This window comes from Alosa sapidissima, chromosome 15 (genome assembly GCF_018492685.1).
Source record: "Alosa sapidissima isolate fAloSap1 chromosome 15, fAloSap1.pri, whole genome shotgun sequence".
Lineage (NCBI taxonomy): Eukaryota > Metazoa > Chordata > Actinopteri > Clupeiformes > Clupeidae > Alosa > Alosa sapidissima.
In genome coordinates this window covers 24,438,725-24,458,990 of record NC_055971.1, presented here as the reverse complement: position 1 = coordinate 24,458,990, position 20,266 = coordinate 24,438,725, and the positions used below count along the sequence as shown (strand labels likewise).

The window sequence follows — 20,266 nt, the reverse complement described above, 5'->3', positions numbered from 1 at the left end:
AGGAAGAGATCATAGAATGCAAATTTGTGGGTAGCCTACTATGTGTCAGCAGTCGAAGCACAAACGTTCTCCTAGCCACTCACCGGAGGTGCCATGACTAGATCTGGATAATCTCCCCATAAGTATAATTTTTCTGTGTTAACGAATGTATGAATGGTCAGTGTCCTGATTTGGTCATGTTGGCATACTACATGTACTGGGCATCTATTTGTTTCTGGCTCGGAAAACACGCTGTGCTGAGCGACTGTCGTAAGTATCTTTCGTGCTCTTCATTAACGATATATTTTAAACATATAGGCCTTGGTTAATATGCCAATGTTAGTGGGACATGATGCGTCTGATTCTTGTTTTAGCTCGAACGGCTTTCTACATTCGGCCCGGGGAGGTTCGCATTAACATCTCTACAGGTAAGCCTGTGCAAAAAGGGAATGCATAGCAGTAGATGTATTGAATGATTTTTCAGAAAGAAACCTTTCATCAGTGTTCAGGGTCTTATGTGTGCTCAACATGTTCTTGGACTCTAAATAATTCCTAAATGACAGGCTACTGTAGTGATACTGTATATCTCTGAAACTAATGAAAACTACATTATATCATTAAAAAAGTGCAAATGTGTGTTTTTGCACAGTAGCACAGTGGTGTGGTTTTTATGGAGAAATGCTGTTCTGACTGAAGTTTCATTTTGCCAAAGATCTTAAGTGTTCTATTACTTGGGTCTGTTGTTGTTGAGCTCTGTTTTTGATATTTTGAAGCAATGGTAAAAACAAAAACAAAAAAGAAACAATAAGCCACCATTCTACTCCAGAATGAATGTCACTATCATACAAAATGTCAGTTAGTCTTTTGTTTCTTTCGTCCTCAGATTTTATTACTCTTCAGAACTCTTCTGGATCTAGTGATATGTATACATGTCAAGTGACAACAGGAATAGGGTTCTACACCGACACCTACATCCTTATAGCCAGACTCAAAAATAGGCCATGCCCTGCAAGGAAGTCGGTGGTCTTCTCTTTTACCTCACCCATATTGGCTGAGGGAGTATATAGCAATTCCAATTTGTCAAACTTAACAGGTGAAGCACATGCACCCTCCTACAGTATACACACTTTTAATTAACAATTACTATGAATGGTTCAGGTTCAAATTCAAGCTGGTTGCTGTAAAGCATCTTCAGACATATTTATATGTTATGACACTATATCAATTAAATTTAATTAACTTGAATTGACTTTGGACATTGGTAAGACATGCACTGGAAGGTAGCTAATCTAAACCAAACTAAACTGAACTAGGCTAGACTTGGCTAAATCCTCATCCCCGTTTTCTGTTTGCAGACTGTGCTATTAACATGACTCAGCCCAGTAATGATGCCTGCAATCCGTATCCCCTGAAGGAATGTGTGCACAACTGGGACTTTAAATACTATAAAGAGTCCAATACTGTCGGAGTATTTTTTCCGGTCAATGGGGGAGGTCCTCTTACATCAACTTCTGAAGTTATAACTGCACTGCATAACAATTGTAACTGCACAGTCATACAGTACCTTTTGGAATACTCGTCGACTGTAAACCTAGATAAAGTTTATAGAGATTGCATCTTGGGATTCAAGGATAAACTAAAAGATTGCAGGAGTCTTCAGTTACTGGAGAGGTAGGCCTGAGAGCTTTGTTCTGGGGGTTTGTGGGCTAGCCTATATATTAGGGGTTTGCTGGCTATGTATTAGGGGTTTGCTGGCTATGTATTAGGGGTTTGTGGGCTATGTCTGTGTCTGTGGTCTGCTGGGTGATGTCACATGTATGGGGTGCATTTTGTTAGCAACTATGTTAGCAACTTGGTCAGAACTAGGTAAGTAGACACAACTGTTTCCCAAAAAAATAGTTAAAACTATGGTGGTGCAACTACATAGTCCGAGGCATCGTTGAGCTACATACAGTAGGTGTTTCCCAAAACCATAGTTCCAACGAACGTTTGCGTACACTGTCATAAAGTCGCACTACACTTCTCGACCTGTGGTAAGCTAGAATGATAGTTTTGGGATTTTCATGCCAAAGATTTCACTGACGCCACTTATTTGTGTGCACATTAATAATTATAAATAGATTTAGGTTTCTGGTGGATTGTTTTAAAATCCATATTTTAAAATGGCTTAAGTAGAAAACTCGTCATTTAAAAGTCAATTTGCAGCCACGTACAAGCAAGTCAAAGTCACCCACCTGCAGATACAAGGTGTGCAGTTTTGTTCAGTCAGTTGAGAATATGCCTTTGATTTGAACATTGTCATGGAGTGGGGGATAATATGATCTGTACAATACCGTAGATAGACTCATCTAAACAAACTTATCTATCTAGGTAAACAATGGTGAGTATGGAGCTAAATTTGTCTCAATAATATTTGTATATGCGCAGAGGGGGATCCACAAATATTTCTTGATTTACATGTGTGTTTCGGTAATGAACTGCAAGAACTGACAGTGTGAAAGGTTGCTAGGTAACTATAAACAAACTCAAAGATCATAATTCTTGATTTCGCTTGCAAACTGACGGTTTTATGCGTTTACTAAACAAAGATTATGGAAATTAAACACCACTTTTTCATCAAAAAGCTTGTTGTAAAAGGCATAACTTGTTAGATTTAAGAACTAGGTTCGCTAGCTCTGTGTGTTATGAGCAAAGAATCTTTGGTTATGAGTCCCATAGAACAACACTGCCATCTACTGGATTAGAAAGTGTCAGCAGGCTACTTGTGGATCTGGGTGGCTTCTCTGCGCAAAGTTTGTCTCAAAAATACGTGATCCACAAATGCTGATCCACAAATGCGAAAACGAAAACTGTGTGTGCTGGTGATCCACAAAGGCAATTTTCAGTTTTACAAATGCCATTTCATTTACAAATACACATCCGCATACGCAATTGTGAAAACCAATTTACAAGTTACAAATATGATTTTTTTATTTGTGGATGTCAAAACACGAATGCAAGTCAAGAAATATTTGTGGATGTCGCCATCTACTGGATTGCGATTTTTGTGTGCCGGTGAATTAAAGTAGGCCTATTTACGTGTGGATTTGTGTGACTTTCATGTGAAGAACGTCTCAAAAACACGTAACGTGGAAAGCGAAGAATGCGTGTGCTGGTGATCCACAAATGCAGAATCACGTTTCACAAATGAAATTTTCGGCTTTACAAATGGCATTTTATTTACAAATGCACATCTATATTTGTAAAAATTAATATACGAGTTACAAATATGATTTTTTTATTTGTAGATATCAAAACACACATACAAATCAAGAAATATTTGTGGATCCCCCTCTGCACATATACAAATATTATTGAGACAAATTTAGCTCCATAGGGTGAGAATATTGTAGTCAAAATCTCTTCTTCACCCCAGATTCAAATTCATGGACAGACACGGTCATATGCTGTACACCTCAGGCTATCATCAGCCTTAACGCACTGTACCACAAAATTGAGAATAAATAACAATAGAGTACACAACTGTTTCACCAGCACATTTAAATGACACATGTGTAAAAGTGTCGTTACAGTTATTAATCTGCACTCAAATAACTGGCATCAGTGACGTCTTTGATATGAAGATTCCCAGAATTATGCGTCTAGTATGCTTTTAGCACAGGCCAGGAGGAAGTTCGAACTACATAACTTCATGTTCGTTGGAACTATGGTTTTGGGAAACACTTGTATAGATTAACGATGCATCGGACTATGTAAGTTGGACCACTATAGTTCACACTATCGTTTTGGGAAACAGTTAGTTAAACAGCCGTACTTGCATAGTTCCAACCATGTAAGTTGCTAATGTATATGCTTTTGGAAAATGCACCCCAGTATGTTTGTGACCATGTGACCCATGTTACATGTCTTTTGCTGTGAACACTAAAGCATTCTAAAGTGTCTATGATAAGAATAAGAAAGTTTCCATTGCAAGTGACATAGTGATGTAGTTAACAAAATCTGAGCACAAGTGGTCACCAAAGTGTACACCTTGAAGACAGGTGTAAACGGCTGTGTGTGTCAACTGTCCATTCGTGATCCAATCGGTGACGACACATTTTACAACCCAGTGTTATCAGAGCTAATCCACAGACAGTACATTTCTAATGCACTTCATGCTTCTGACACCTACACACTGAGACCACTCCTTCAGCCACTTGACCATGCAACCTTTGTCACTCTCACCACAACACACCAAATCAAATCAATCAATCAAACCTCTCAGTCAACTCAGTAACCTCAATCAGTAAATGAATCTATTAGTAATGAGAGCAACACAAGTTGATTTCTTCAAAATTGTATCTGAAATACTGCACCTTGAGAAGTCAGACCTGAAGAATGTGAAATTAGAGTTTCTAACCCTAATTCTTCCCTCTCCACCCCAGGGACATACGCGACATGACCACGGGGCCCCATCAGACAACGATCCTGAGCTTGATCAGTGCCATTGTCACATCTGCTGACAATCTGACGAACTTCTTCATATCTTTACCTTCAGGTGACAGACAGCAGGTATGACAGGAAGGTTAAATGAATGAGTGGGGGTGTAGTTGGCATGGGGTGGGGTAAGTGAGGTGTGGGGGTGTAGTTATAAGTTTGGAGTGTAGAGGGTCAGGGGTGGAGGGTGTAGTTGAATGCCTGGAGTGTGTGCGTGGGCGTAGTTGAGTGTGTGTGAGGTGGGGGGGGGGATAATAACCTTGAAGTGTGTGTGTATGTGTGTTTTTGGGGCAGCATAGTTGGTTGATTGTAGTTGGTGAAGAGGTAGTTGAATGTTAAGTATAAGTATATATACTTTTTTGATCCCGTGAGGGAAATTTGGTCTCTGCATTTATCCCAATCTGTGAATTAGTGAAACACACACAGCACACAGTGTACACACAGTGAGGTGAAGCACACACTAATCCCGGCGCAGTGAGTTGCCTGCATCAACAGCGGCGCTCGGGGAGCATTGAGGGGTTAGGTGCCTTGCTCAAGGGCACTTCAGCCGTGCCTACTGGTCGGGGTTCGAACCGGCAACACCCTCCGGTTACAAGTCCGAAGTGCTAACCAGTAGGCCACTGCTGCCCCCTGTTGACGTGGATGGGGGTGTAATCGAATACTTGGGTAAATGAGGGGGTTATATTAGGGATCACATCACACACATGTTTTTGTAACAGGAGACCTCTGAAGTTCGCCTACAAAAAAGCTGCCATCTTTGAGATCCGGTATCTGGCGATTTTTCCTATTGGAAAATAACAAGGGAAATTTTTAATTATTGCACCTGTTAAACTCTCATGGGAACGAAAAAGTCTTAAATGCAGACATTTTCCCAAAAACACTTTTGTCCTCTGCCTTCGAGTGGACACTGTGATCTCTGGTATGTGAAGGTGGCACAATTTAATTTTTGCTACCCCAGAGCTAACTTGCTAACTAACTTAATGGCAAGTTGCATCACAAGTTAGCTCTGGGGTAGCAAAAATCAAACTGTGCCACCTTCACGTACAGGAGATCACAGTGTCCACTCGAAGGCAGAGGACAAAAGTGTGTTTGGGAAAACGTCTTCATTTTCCCCGCGAGAGTTTAACCGGTGTGATAATTCCAAATACCAATGTTATTTTCCCATAGGAAAAAACTCAAGATACCGGATCTCCTTATATGGGCAAAGATGGTAGCTTTTTTGTAGGCAAACTTCAGAGGCCTAGTCAGATTACTGCCTCAGAATGATGATCTCACATAACTGTCTCTGCTAGTCCACGTCCCTGGATGATGATGTCACAATGGAGGTCCCCCCAGAGGCCCTTGATCAGATAAAGATCAACTCAGGTGGCGGGCTCAACATGGGTGCATTCTGGTTCAAGGAGGACTCATTGTTCCCAGTAAGATCTATGTTTGCACAATGTATTAATTCAGTATGCTCTTGTTTGAAGCCTTTGTTATTGCCTCAAAATAAATATGTATGCAAATGAATATATCACTGCCATAGTGCCATTGTTTACGAAAAACATAGTCAAAATGCTTAGCCATGTTGTCAAGATAACCAGTTGATCACTGGTTGATCTAATGCTTTATACCTGAGAGCAAGAAACAGCATACGGAAAGTATTCACAGCGCTTCACTTTTTCCACATTTTGTTGTTACAGCCTTATTCCAAAGTGGAAACACATAATGACAACTTAAAAAAAGTTTGTTTGAGATTTTTGCAAATTTATTTAAAATAAAAAACAGAGAAATCACTTGTACATAAGTATTCACAGCCTTTGTGATCAAGCTCAACATTTAGCTTAAGCCCTCCTTACACTGACAGACTTAGAAAGATTTGCAAAGATTTGGACAGTGGATCTGAAAATGGCTGTGCACCGACGCTCCTCATCTAACCTGATGGAGCTCGAGAGGTTCTGTAAAGAGGAATGGCCGAAACAGGCCAAAGATAGGTGTGCCAAGCTTGTGGCTTCATATTCCAAAAGACTTGAGGCTGTAATTGCTGTCAAAGGTACCACAATAAAGTATTGAGCAAAGGCTGTGAACACTTAAGTACACATTATATTTTCATTCTTTATTTCTAATACATTTGCAAACATTAAAAAAAAAAACTTTTTTTCATGTTGTCGTTATGGGGTATTGTGTCTAGAATTTTGTATTGAATCCATTTTGGAATAAGGCTGCAACATAATAAAATGTGGAAAAAGTTAAGCGCTGTGAATACTTTCTGTATGCACTGTATATAGTTAATGACAACAAGTTCGGAATTTTTGCTGTCAATGGTTTATGCAATGAATTAATACATCGATCTACCAGGCCTTTTTTGTTGTTGATGTTGATGTTGTTTGAAACCTAAACACTCTGCTGCACAGACCTCCTCCTGTGTTTCACCCACTGTTTATTCAAATGCTAATTTGCCTGCTGGACTGTAATCCCATCATATCGCCCCCACCACATCTGAGAATCAGGTGTCCCCATGGCGGGCCTGCTCTCTATCCTTCAGCAGGATTTGAATACAGTTTACCTAAATTTCCCTCGGGATACTAGCCTGGGTGAAACTAGGTGAACAGAAGTCATAACGGGAAGTTAAAAAAACGGACGTCAATTGGATCCTTCCCAGGCGGATCTGCAGGACAAATTCAATCTATGTATCTATCTGTGTACATGGGGTAAAGCAGCATGTGTTCTCACTGCTGTGTCAACAAGCCTGGTCCCTTGCTGTCACAGGCTTGATAGATTTTTTTAACATCAGTCGGGATTAAATGTCCTTTAAAAATGTGGCTGCAGAAAGTCCTGTATTGGTGTTAACTGTGCCTTCTACCTGGCTGAAAAGTTGTGCCAATTAGAATCAGCTGGTTGGAACAAATTGCGGTAGAATGTTGACTTTCTGAAGTCAGAATTTTCCCCCTCTGCTTTTTTCCCCAGTCATGGAGAGAACATAGACACATACTGCAACTTCTACAGTATTACAGTAACAACAATTAGACCTTACTAATGCCACCATTACCAAGTAATCACTACTATGGTGAATAGTGAATGGACTGCATTGTATCACTTTTCTTCAAAGTACTTTGCAGCCTAGGTGAGAGGTTGCTGAATGACATCTCTACCCCCTGGGCCACTACTACTAATATTGCCAATGCTATTTGCATGCAGACCCCGTCAAAACATAGACATATTTGCATAGCTGTTCAGATCCTGATCCAGGTTTGCAAGCGATACACACACACACTCTCTCTCTCTCTCGCTCTCTCTCTCTCTCACACACGCACTCATTTGTGCATGTGTGTGTGTTTGGACAGGTGGAACAGGTTAACCTGTCTCTGCTGAGGAGTCGTGTGGTGGCCCTGGATCTAGGACAGGACATCAGCGGCCTGGAGAACCTTGTCAAACTCACGTTCTCCCTGCAGAACACAACACTGGTGGTGAGGAACTGGAACCGCCTGTATCAGCATACACCTCACACCCTGTTCTCTCCCATACATACAGTATATTCTTTCTGTCAATCATTCATTCATTCATTCATTCATCCATTCATTCATTCATTCATTCTCTCTCTCTCTCTCTCTCTCTCTCTCTCTTTCTCCCCCTTATCTCTTATCATCACCTTCTAAAGGCTTTGATATACAGTACGTCTGCACACACAGTTACACACGCTCTACATGCGCTCCTCACGTGACTTGCACCGTAGTTATTATCAATTTTTCAACTTTTTTCAGCAAACAAAGAGAACACATGCATTCCTGCAACTAACCGTGTTACTGTCGTGTGAATTTATTTATCCAGACGCTACAAAAGGGTTCAAATGATCTCCTTAATTGATTTGTGGTTATATTTTAAACAGGTTCCTTGATAAGCAGTTTTATTGATGTAAGATCACAAGACTTGTACATCTTGGAGCTTATTGCCGTTTATTAAACAGAACAAGCATACAGATATGCACCGAGTACTTACATACCATCTGGTTGAGTTACAAAGACATCTCTAAACAGCTTACTTACAATACATGGTAGAATCTCAGACGTTCAGTCATTGATTCAAAGATTACGTATCTCAGAGTCTTCCAACTACTCCACACGTAAAAATACAGAGTAGCCTATTGTTACCTGTTACGCAAACAAAAACATCTCCTGGATGTTGTGGAATATGTTGGGTGATGATTTTTTACAATATTTAAGGACATGGTGAGAATGAGGCAATGTAGGCCTACAGAGCACACAAGACGAACAATACAGTGAACTTCTTTCAGTGTTGCTGCTTCTCCTGGAGTTCTGCTCATGCACAGTTCAGTCGTCAAAGTGCTCTTGGCACATAACATTTTAGAGGTCGCCTACGCAGCAGCCCCCGCATGACGACATTCTCGTCACATGCACAGCCAGCATCTCGTGTGCAGAGCACAGACACCAGAGCATACCAGAGCCATGAGTACCATCATTAGTGATATACACTCACACACAAAGTGCTGCAGGCTGCAGCTAAGGGCAGCCAACACACACACACACACACACACACACACACACACACACACACACACACACACACACACACACACACACACACATATACAAGCACACCCTGTAGACATTAGCTGTTTGTGTAACATGTCTTCCTGTTCTCTCTCTAACACAGAACACGGCGCCACAGTGTGTCTTCTGGGATGTGAAAGATGGTAAAGTACTCCCTTCTCCTCCTCCGTCTATCCTACCCTTCATCTGTCTATCATTCTGTTTGTGTCCAGTGTGTGTCTGTTCTTACTCAGGTCAGTGTGTACTATCCTCAGGATCTTTGTACGTGTGTGTGTGTGTGTGTGTGTGTGTTTGTTTGTTTGTTTGTTTGTTTGTTTGTTTGTTTGTTTGTTTGTGTGTGTGTGTGTGTGTGTGTATTTAAAAAATCATTGTATTGCAATGATCTCATAATATGTGGGTGGAATGCAAGGAGGACACCAGCTAATCTCCCTGGTCCACCCCTTTTTGTGTCACCTACTGACAATCAATGTCGCAGCTCCCACAAAATGCTCATGAAAAGGGGAAAACTCAGCAAACAAAAGAGACAAAATTTGTGGCAAACACGAGTTAGGATAATTAAAAGACAGTCAAACTCTTAAAACTGTTTTGGATCTTGCGCTAAATCTATATGGATGTGACAGACTTAAGTCAAGTCAAGTCAAGTCATTTATTTATATAGCACATTTAAAAACAAACAGGGGTCAAAGTGCTGAACAAACACAAAGAAAAGGTTAGCTAATAAGTCATAACAATAAGACCATACATCTACACAAAGGCCATACATCTACACAAACTAAGTGTGATTATTCGTAGCAAGACAGCATTAGTAGCAGTGACAAGAAAATAGATAAGATAAATAAAAACTAGATGTACCGCAGAGCGGTACAAAATATGACCGCCGCCCAGTCCAGCACATTTTTTCCACAAAAATAAATCACGCTGAAAGGCCTATATGATTCTAACTGTCTCACTAAATTGCATTATCCACACTCAATTCTCACTGGTATCTGCTAGACAACAAGTACCAAAACATGATTAGTGCATAGATTTCACATGTAAAATTCATTTTATACAACCCCAACTCCATCTTGCCTGTTCATAATTCTGAGAAATTCTTGAATTGTGTGCATGTGTGCATGTACATGTTTATGTTATGTGTGTGTGTGTGTGTGTGTGTGTGTGTGTGTGTGTGTGTGTGTGTGTGTGTGCTTGTGTGTGTGCCTGCGTATGTGCCTGTGCATGCAAGCGTACATATGTCTACTGTGTGAGTATGTGTCATACGTATGATTACTGTGAATGTATGTGTGTGTGTGTGTGTGTATCTGTTTGTGCACATGTGTGCACATGAAATGGGTTAACATGACCCCTGGAGGTAAACATACGGAAAAAAATGGTCATCCTAGGCCCTACAGTTCTCAAGATATTCACAGAGAACTGTGTCTGCCCTACCCTCCTTTCGGGGGGTCCAGTCCAGCGGGGGGGGCTACAGATCAAAACGAAAAACGACGGTTCCATGCTATCCATGTGGGGTTACATGCCCACCAAGTTTTGTGTACCCCGGTCTTTCAGTGTCCCGGGAATCCCTGTTGGTGTACGTCACTAAATGTACACATAAATTATTTTATTTTAAGGCCCCCCATGAACGAAAGTACACAAAACTTGGCATGCATTCGGAGGATGTCATAATGATCCTACACTTTTAATTTTGTGCAGTTTTGACCTTGTCAGCCAGAGATACCTTCAATTACACCACCTCATTTTTACTTTTTTGTGTTTAACTAGGTGGCGCTATACATGAAATGAGTGGTTATGGAATGGGTTGACATGGCCCCTTGAGATCAACATACAAAAAAAAAATGGTCCTCCTAAACCCTACGGTTTTCGAGATATTCACAGAAAACTGTGTCTGCCCTACCCTCCTTTTGGGGGGTCCAATTCAGCGGGGGGGCTACAGATCAAAACGAAAAACGATGGTTCCATGCTATCCATGTGGGGTTACATGTCCACCAAGTTTCGTGTACCCCGGTCTTTCAGTGTCCCGGGAATCATTGACGGAAATTTGGGCATGCGAAAAAGAAAAAGAAAAAAAAAAAAAAAAAAAAAATCTGACTAAACCTATATGACCGCCACTTCGCTGCGCGGCGGTCATAATAATTAATTTGATAATATTTTCCATCTTTGCAGAGGAAAAGTTTTGTGCAAAGGGAATTAAAGGCCTGTCTCATATAGACGCCTGTCTCTAATACTAGCCGGTGCAGTTTGGCGATTTGGGAAAATAAAAGCCTGGGCAGTTTTACGGTATATTTGGCAAAATAATCAGTGCCCTAAATGGCCTTCTGTAGATTTTTCCCTTAATCAGAACTTCGGCTGTCCTAACACGGCCATCTTTACTGGGTTTGAGGTTATGTATTTTTCCAACTGGCCAAAATGCTCAGTCAGGTTAAGAGTGTCCTGTTACCACTTCTGTCGGGTCTGGAGTACAGGGAGGTAATTCTTTATGAAGCTGGACCGGAATTGGTCTGCATTAATCTGGCTATGACTTCAGCGTCTATTGGAAAGTAACTTAGAGGATTTTTTACTCCTAACTCCTAACTGGGTGAAGGGGTGATCCAATTAATGGTCGCGACTGTTTCAGGGATAGTTTTCACTCACAGACCTGACCCTATCCAGTCCTTTGTCATTTGACAGAGAAGCAAGCTGTCTCAGGCAACACACCTTACCTGTGTGTGTGTGTGTGTGTGTGTGTGTGTGTGTGTGTGTGTGTGTGTGTGTATGTGTGTGTGTGTGTGCGTGCATATGGTTCTGTGTCTGTGTGTTTCAGAGGCGACTGCGATATGGAACTCATCTGGTTGTAACACTACTAATGTTAAAGGAAAGGTGATCTGCTCGTGCAATCACCTGTCCTTCTTTGCTGTACTGCTGGTAAGAGATTCTGTGGATTTAAAACATGTGCTATGTGTACAGTGTACACTTTAAGCTGTATGGATTCCAGCCACATACAATGCAGATATATACCATACCATTTGGATTTACATTAGGGCTGTGCAATTAATCAAATTTCAATCTCAATCTCAATTTTGGCTCCAATCACAAAAATAGTATAATCGAGAGAAAAAAAAACAATTATTTTGCCACATTCCGTTAAGAATTAGGGTTTTTGTAAATAGGTACAATTTCAACTTATACAGCACACTGATTCACGCTGCTTCTTTAAGCCCTGCACTCCACACGACCCTCTCCTCTGTGCACAGGCAACTCAAGCAGTTTTGGGTTGTGTGAGGGCTCCTGCAGTCGGTAGCATCATGATCCACGCCGAAATTGTAACTAGCGCATTCTCTGCTAAGTTTGTTACTATCACTGTCAATCAAGGTGACCAAATGAATGAGAGAATTTATGGCAAGTTGGCTAATCTGATGTTAGAACACGCCTGTTTTTTTTTTTTTAAATCAGCATGGTACAACTTGTCTTTTAGCTTCTACTAGTGCACAAAGATAACATTAGGCAAACGCAAATGCTACCATTAGATCACTAACACTGATTGGTTGCTCCTTCAGTCCAAATGGATTATGAAAAATATTTTTAAAGACCCAGGGGAGACCCTCATGAATAATTGTTAATTGATAATCGAGATTACAATTTTTACCAAAATATAATCGTGATTATGATTTTTGCCATAATCGAGCAGCCCAAATTTACATCACATGTAGTGTGGATTAATGCCATATGTATGTGTATGCATGTGTATGAATGTCTGTGTGAACATGTGTGTTGTGTTTGTGTGTGTTTCCAGACTCCTTTAGGTGTGGTAAAACCTCTCAGCGCTGCATCTGTTTACACCCTGACTATACTGTCGCGGGTTGGCTGCAGTGTGTCTCTGGCCTTCCTTGTCCTAACGGTGCTCACACATGCTTTCTACCAGTAAGGCGCCCGCACACACACACACACTCTCACACACACACACACACACACACACACACACACACACTAGTGTTGCACGGTGTATCGATACTTCACGCAAAAAACGATACGATTTCCGACGTTTTTAGAATCGATACTTTATTAAAACTAGATGTACCGCAGAGCGGTACAAAATATGACCGCCGCCCAGTCCAGCACATTTTTTCCACAAAAATAAATCACGCTGAAAGGCCTATATGTCAAGTAATGGTTTACGCCTTACAGTATCAAGCGGACTTAAACTGTCATATCGTGGCGAAAAGTTGTAATAACATTCACGCAGCTCCATGAGTCAAGGAAAGCGCGAATGAAGTAGCCACTTCTAAATGGGACCCACTACACAGTAGCTTAAGGTGTGTTGCTAAAGCAGCCATAATGAAATGAAGGTGTCATTGTTTGGATACTTCACACACACATGCTTTTTAATTTCACAGACTACAACTACCAAGCTGTAATCAAAGCACATCGATTCCCCTCTCACACCCTGCACGCACTTAAAACAAAATAAACAGGCGTCTCAGTCTCACTCATGTATAGGCAAAACTGTATCAGACCGGTGTAACGTTGGTAAATCTTCCATTGCACAGAATGATTTTGTAGCACGTGCAATAAATGACAGTCGAAAGATACAAACAGTGCTGCTATCAATTTGCTTGGTATAACCGCATTTATAGTTTTCTACAAATGCAATCAATCAAATGCCTCCATCACTCAACCAACGCTAACGGTAACATTACCTAGGTAGGTTATTGATATTACAAGATTAACGTACCTGCAGTAAAAACCAAGCATGTCCGATAAACATCCTCAGATTTATTTCGGCTTCAAGAAGAAATGGGAATTACACTTCATGTGAACATCGTCCTATCCTTATTAGATGTTCGCTGCGGTAAATTACAGTCCTTGTAGGAAGCGTCCATTGTTTTTTCCAACCCACTTTTAACTTCCAACAAAATTACGCCTCATTGCAACGATGCGCCATCTAGTGGACAAACGACTACTTATCGCCAATACTGAAAATGCAGCCATGATGATGATGATGAATATTTATTTTGGCTTTCTTTTAATCCTACTGAATTTGTAATTATGTATCGGCCGTTCTAATACAGATAGTATGTGGGTGCCTGTGTGTGTGCATGTGTATATGTGTGCACCGCCATTTACAGGCCAATGAGTGTACAGTCACTAAATGTACACATAACCTAATTTTTTAGACCCCCCCATGGATGAAATTCTACGAAACTTGGCATACCCCCAGAGAATGCCAGGTCAATCATACACATAAAATTTGGTGCAGTTCTGAACATCTTAACTGAAGATAGGGGCGATTAAAGCAGAATAATATTGCATTTTCATTTTTTACCGGGGGGTGGGGGTGCAAATCACAAATGAGTGATTATGAGCCAGGTTGATGTGGGCCCTTGAGACCAACATACCATAAAAGATTCTTCATCCTCAGTGCCACAGTTCAGGTAGTTATTTAGGAAAAACTGTTTTTTTTTGTGGTTCGGGGGGCCCAGCACGGGGGGGTTGGGGGGGTGGTGGTGGTCCCCGGGGACGAAATTAAATTTTTCCGTAAAAGTCTAGTGGGGCTACATACCCACCAAATTTCATGTACCCCGGTGGTTCGGTGTCCCGGGTATCAATGACCAAAAATTCTTGAATTGTGTGCATGTGTGCATGTACAAATTTATGTTTATGTGTGTGGGTGTGTGTGTGTGTGTGTGTGTATGTGCGTGCTTGTGTGTTTGCCTGCGTATGTGTGTTTGTGCATGTGCATGCATGCGTACATATGTCTACTGTGTGAGTATGTGTCATACGTATGATTACTGTAAATGTATGTGTGTGCGTGTGTATCTGTTTATGCACATGTGTGCACATGGAATGGGTTAACATGACCCCTGGAGGCAAACATACGGAAAAAATTGGTCATCCTAGGCCCTACAGTTCTCAAGATATTCACAGAGAACTGTGTCTGCCCTACCCTCCTTTCAGGGGGTCCAGTCCAGCGGGGGGGGGGGGGGGCTACAGATCAAAACGAAAAACGACGGTTCCATGCTATCCATGTGGGGGTACATGCCCACCAAGTTTTGTGTACCCCGGTCTTTCAGTGTCCCGGGAATCCTTGTTGGTGTACGTCACTAAATGTACACATAAATTACTTTATTGTAAGGCCCCCCATGAACGAAAGTACACAAAACTTGGCATGCATTCGGAGGGTGTCATAATGATCCTACACTTTTAATTTCGTGCAGTTTTGACCTTGTCAGCCAGAGATATTGTGATGAAAACACCTAATTTTTTGCTTTTTAATTTTTAACTAGGTGGCGCTATACATGAAATAAGTGGTAATGGGATGCGTTAACATGCCCCCTTAAGACCAACATACATAAAAAAGGTGGACCTCCTAGGCCCTACGGTTCTCGAGATATTCACAGAAAACTGTCTCCGGCCACCTACAGGCCAGTTGGTGTATAGTAACATAAATTTATTTATTGTGTGGCCCCCCATGAACGGAATTCCACAAAACTTGGCGTGCATACAGAGGGTGTCATAATGATCCTACACTTCCAATTTCGTGCAGTTTTGACTATGTTAGGTCACAGATACCTTCAATTACAACACCTCATTTTTAATTTTTTGTGTTTAACTAGGTGGCGCTATACATGAAATGAGTGGTTATGGAATGGGTTGACATGGCCCCTTGAGATCAACATACAAAAAAAAAATGGTCCTCCTAAACCCTACGGTTTTCAAGATATTCACAGAAAACTGTGTCTGCCCTACCCTCCTTTCGGGGGGTCCAGTCCAGCGGGGGGGCTACAGATCAAAACGAAAAACGATGGTTCCATGCTATCCATGTGGGGTTACATGCCCACCAAGTTTCGTGTACCCCGGTCTTTCAGTGTCCCGGGAATCATTGACGGAAATGTGGGCATGCGGAAAAAAAAAAAAAGAAAAAAAAAAAAAAAATCTGACTAAACCTATATGACCGCCGCTTCGCTGCGCGGCGGTCATAATAAATAAATACATACGGTGACATTTTTTTTTCTTAACAGGTGACTGCTGCAGAACTAACTAATGTGTATCACACTGTGAAACACAACCTGAGTTATAACAGCTCGGACTGCGCTCTCAAGTTGACCCAACGGACATTATGTGATTCCAACATAGCAAAGAAAATGTCCTGTGGGAGGACAAAAGCAGAGGCCTTAGTAACTGACGTCCTTTTCCCTAAGGCAATTGAGGAGGTCATCTGCAAATTAAGTGCTCCATGTCCATGCTATTTCTCACTGCAAACAGATGCATCAAACAAGGGGAACCGGAAAATGTTTCCTCTGGCTGTGCAGTATTTCTCTCCTGAGAGCGGGGTCACAAATAAATTAATTGATTTTCTTGAAAACCCAGATGAATCAACAGAGGGGATTGTGAGTTCCATAGTTTCTTCCTTTGAAAAACTAGGACTCTTATTATGACCGCCGCTAGCGAAGCGGTCATATAGGGATTGTCAAAGTTTTTTTTTTTTTTGTTCCCCCCCCCCCCCCCCCCCCCCCGTCATCTACTTCCTGAATTTTTGGTCAACGATACCCGGGACACCGAACCATCGGGGCACATGAAATTTGGTGGGTATGTAGCCCCACTAGACTTTTACGGAAAAATTTTGTTTCGTCCCCGGGGGCCACTCCCCCCCCCCCCCCCCCCGTGCTGGGCCCCCCGAACCGCAAAAAGCAGTTTTTCCTAAATAACTACCTGAACCGTGGCACTGAGGATGAAGAATCTTTTATGGTATGTTGGTCTCAAGGGCCCACATCAACCTGGCCCATAATCACTCATTTGTGATTTGCACTCCCCCGGTAAAAAATTAAAATGCAATATTATTCTGCTTTAATCGCCCCTATCTTCAGTTAAGATGTTCAGAACTGCACCAACTTTTATGTGTATGATTGACCTGGCATTCTCTGGGGGTATGCCAAGTTTCGTAGAATTTCATCCATGGGGGGGTCTAAAAAAAATTAGGTTATGTGTACATTTAGTGACTGTACAGTGGGCAGTGCTTCGACTTGGCCAGCTTCACTCGCGGTCCGCGCGTGGGATCACGCGGTATCACGCGACTTTAATTTGTATTTTTCCAGTGAGACGCTGCAACAACTCAAACAACGGGTAGATGGCTCAAGTGAGCAGGGTGTCTCGTAAAAAGAAATGGAGCCTGGAAAACCCTACACAGACTTCACTACAGACTTTAGCAGACTGGTTTAGAAATAATGTAATAGCCAGAAATATGCCTGCCCTGCCCTAATAAAGAAATATTTGGTTAACTGCGAGTGAATCCCGTTTGCAGCCGTAGAGACGCAGGACAAATGAAACATTCTGGTTTTCTCCGAGTGCAACGATGATAGACAGACATCATTTGGAGTATTAACCTCCGTTTCTCAGCCAAATGCCTTCCTGTTATGTCCTGTTATCACGGAGTTACAGGCGATAAACGATTTTTGATGGTTACAAGTTTACTTCATTAGGGACTGTTCGTTATTTATTTAAGGGGCTACCGGAGGAGTTTTGGGAGCATTAGTCCAAAAAGAGTGACCCTCCCTTGCCAGCAATACATTTTTCTATGACCCTCCAAAGTGATTATGAAAAAATCACTGTCAACTTTTTCCGGGTTTATCGCCTACTGTATTTTAACTTTTTCACATATTTGGCCATAAGCCGTTTATCATAGGCTATCACGAAACCAAACTACAAAGGCGAACACTTTAACAGGGGGAATTAATTGGGCATGAATCATGCTGAACGCTATTTCGCTACCTTAGAATAATAAGGTTCTATCTGCGTTTTGAGTAGGTACAACCGGGACGATTGAAACGGGGACGAATGAAACATTCCAGTTTTCCGTCCTGGTATCACGGAGTTACAAGCGATAAACGATTTTTGATGGTCACAAGTTTACTTCATTAGCGGTTTATTTTTTTGGATTATTAAAGAGTGTTTTTCATTTAAAGGGTTGACTTCGTGCTTATTCAGTAGAGCATGTAGTGCTCTCCCCAATCCCAGACGTTCACATTGCATGTTTGTTTGTAATGGATGCAACCGCGAGATAGGCTATGCATTTGACAATGAGTTGTTAACAGAACCAAGACATATAGCCCAGCAGCAATCTAGTGACTGATCGTTATTTATTGAAGGGGCCACCGGAGGAATTTTGAGTGCTTCAGTTGGAAGTTGCATGACCCTCTCTTGCCTGCTAGAAATTGTTCAATGACCCTCCGACAGAATTGTTAAAAAAGACATGACCCTCCCCTGCCAATTGTCTTCCGCCCGCGCCACAGCCACACACTTTGTGATAACGTTCTTAAATCAATCTTTCCCGTGAGCTTGCATACCAGTCCTTCCTTTTCAAATGTGTTGCGCCTGTTTGCACAATTTCACAAATAATCATATGTGATTAATAGTATGACAAATAATCCCTGTGCACGGGGACCGAAACAATGCATGCCAACTTTTTCCGTGTTTATCACGTATTTTAACTTTCCCCGCTGTCTTGCCGTTTTAATGTTTTCCCGTAGAATATCCCATATTTTAATACTCTCATAACAGCCCTGCCATCGGGCCTGTCTCTGTGTTGCCCTGTTGCTACCCCTTGCCCTTCCAACGAAACAGATGTCTTCAAATCATCGTTTTCTTTGCTTGAAGGCGAACTTAGAGTGATGTTAACCTATTTAAGTTTAACGGCGCGATTGTCGCGAAAGCACGATTCATTGGCGCTTGCATGTTCGGCCTTATGTCTACGTGCGCACCTGAGGCTACTCAGCTGCAAGATAAATAATTTCCCCTGTTTGTATGTTCACTGCAAGTTGGCCTACCATAACTTACCAACTCTGCACTGTAGACTGGCTATTTATATTTTTCTGTGAAATAAGCAAATGTATTTGTTCAACTTTATGAAGCAGAATTACGCATAGGGTACTTGGAACATAATACATTTGACAAAGGAAAGATGAATGTTGCTAGTGACAAAATATTAACTTTCAGTGTTTTACGATGTCTTTGTCATGGGGAAGTGTTTTTCCCCATGCATTTATTCTAGGTTACTGTCAGTGACTGCCGTGAGAGAAGCGGGTTCTGTGTTTCGTTCATGTCAGTGACTGACGCGAGAGAAGCGGGGTCTGTGTTGTGTTGTGTTGCGTTGCGTTAATTTATTTTCATTGGGCATACCGTGCCGTCCACAGCTCTTCAGTTCTGACAAAGCCAAAATTACTCCTTTTGAAACAATGAGTGCAGGAAGCGCGTTTGTATGGTTATATTGCTTGACGGAGGGGGGGGTGTCCCAAGCAGCTTTCAGCCATAAGGCTACTTTGAGAACATTTCAATTCACCCGACACTAATATTCAAAATGTTGAAAACTATTTCGGCATAGCCTATAAAGCAGTTTAATTAAATGGAATGTTAGTTGTAAACAAACGAGCTACTTGGTGAGGCTTGGCCTCACAGATGCGCTCGTGCCTTAGATGGCAGGAAAAATCTTCACGATAGGCCTATTAACTAACCACCCGATTCACGTTGGCTGGGGGGAAGGGGGGCCATCAGACAATTGTGCCCAGTTAATCCGGCCCATCCCCCAAAAAATCACACCTTCCCACCTCTGACATCTTAAAAGAAGTCAAGAGGACTCCTTACTCACAGACCTATTCACAAACCTGCTGTTTTGAAATCCTATGCAGCTACAGGAGCTTCCAATCGCGAGGAAGCAATTTTGCATTGTAGGCATAACTAACATGCAATAACGCCGCCAACAACAACCAAAACTAGGCTAATCATTGTCAACATGTAAATTAAATGTAACATTATTGTGAATCAAATTAAAATGTTCTCTTTTGCAAACGTAGGCATAGTAACAGAATAATTTAATAATGTTACAAAGATACTACATCAATCCGTATGTTTCATTGGGCTACTAGGCTATTTGTTTTGCCTTGATTCATTTAGGCTAGGCCTTTTTATTCAGGGGCCGTATTCACAAAGAATTTTAAGGCTAAAAGTAGCTCCTAACTGGCGAATTTAGGAGCAACTCCTAAAAATAATGGGCGTGTCACTCCTAACTTTAGGACTCCTAATTTTTTCACAAAAAGTAATTCACGAAGCATTTTAGACCTAAAAGTAGCACCTAAGTCTGGGACAGCTTAAGTCGAGAGGACTCCTAACTCATTAAGACCTATTCATAAACAGCTTTTTTGTGGCATTTTACGTTGCGATGTTTTGAAATAGCCTATGCACAACAGGAGCTTCCAATCGCGAGGGAACAATTTTGCATTCATAAAAGGGATGCAATA

General features: G+C 41.6%; 1 protein-coding gene across 4 annotated transcripts in view; it reads left to right on the top strand.

Moving 5' to 3' along the window:
- The window catches only part of LOC121684222 (adhesion G protein-coupled receptor G3-like), a 33,651-nt gene continuing 13,385 nt past the window's right edge, over nucleotides 1–20,266 (top strand). The window contains exons 1-10 of one of the 4 annotated variants that reach the window (XM_042064198.1): nucleotides 1–249; nucleotides 354–407; nucleotides 863–1,072; nucleotides 1,335–1,650; nucleotides 4,404–4,530; nucleotides 5,748–5,873; nucleotides 7,779–7,901; nucleotides 9,106–9,145; nucleotides 11,803–11,903; nucleotides 12,772–12,899. In XM_042064198.1, coding sequence (XP_041920132.1) covers nucleotides 150–249; nucleotides 354–407; nucleotides 863–1,072; nucleotides 1,335–1,650; nucleotides 4,404–4,530; nucleotides 5,748–5,873; nucleotides 7,779–7,901; nucleotides 9,106–9,145; nucleotides 11,803–11,903; nucleotides 12,772–12,899 — 1,325 coding nt within the window. In that variant the 5' untranslated portion in view covers nucleotides 1–149. Of the gene's footprint in view, nucleotides 250–353; nucleotides 408–839; nucleotides 1,073–1,334; nucleotides 1,651–2,107; nucleotides 2,227–2,338; nucleotides 2,360–4,403; nucleotides 4,531–5,747; nucleotides 5,874–7,778; nucleotides 7,902–9,105; nucleotides 9,146–11,802; nucleotides 11,904–12,771; nucleotides 12,900–20,266 lie in introns of those variants that run through there. The other 3 variants (XM_042064199.1, XM_042064201.1, XM_042064200.1) reach the window with 3 other exon arrangements.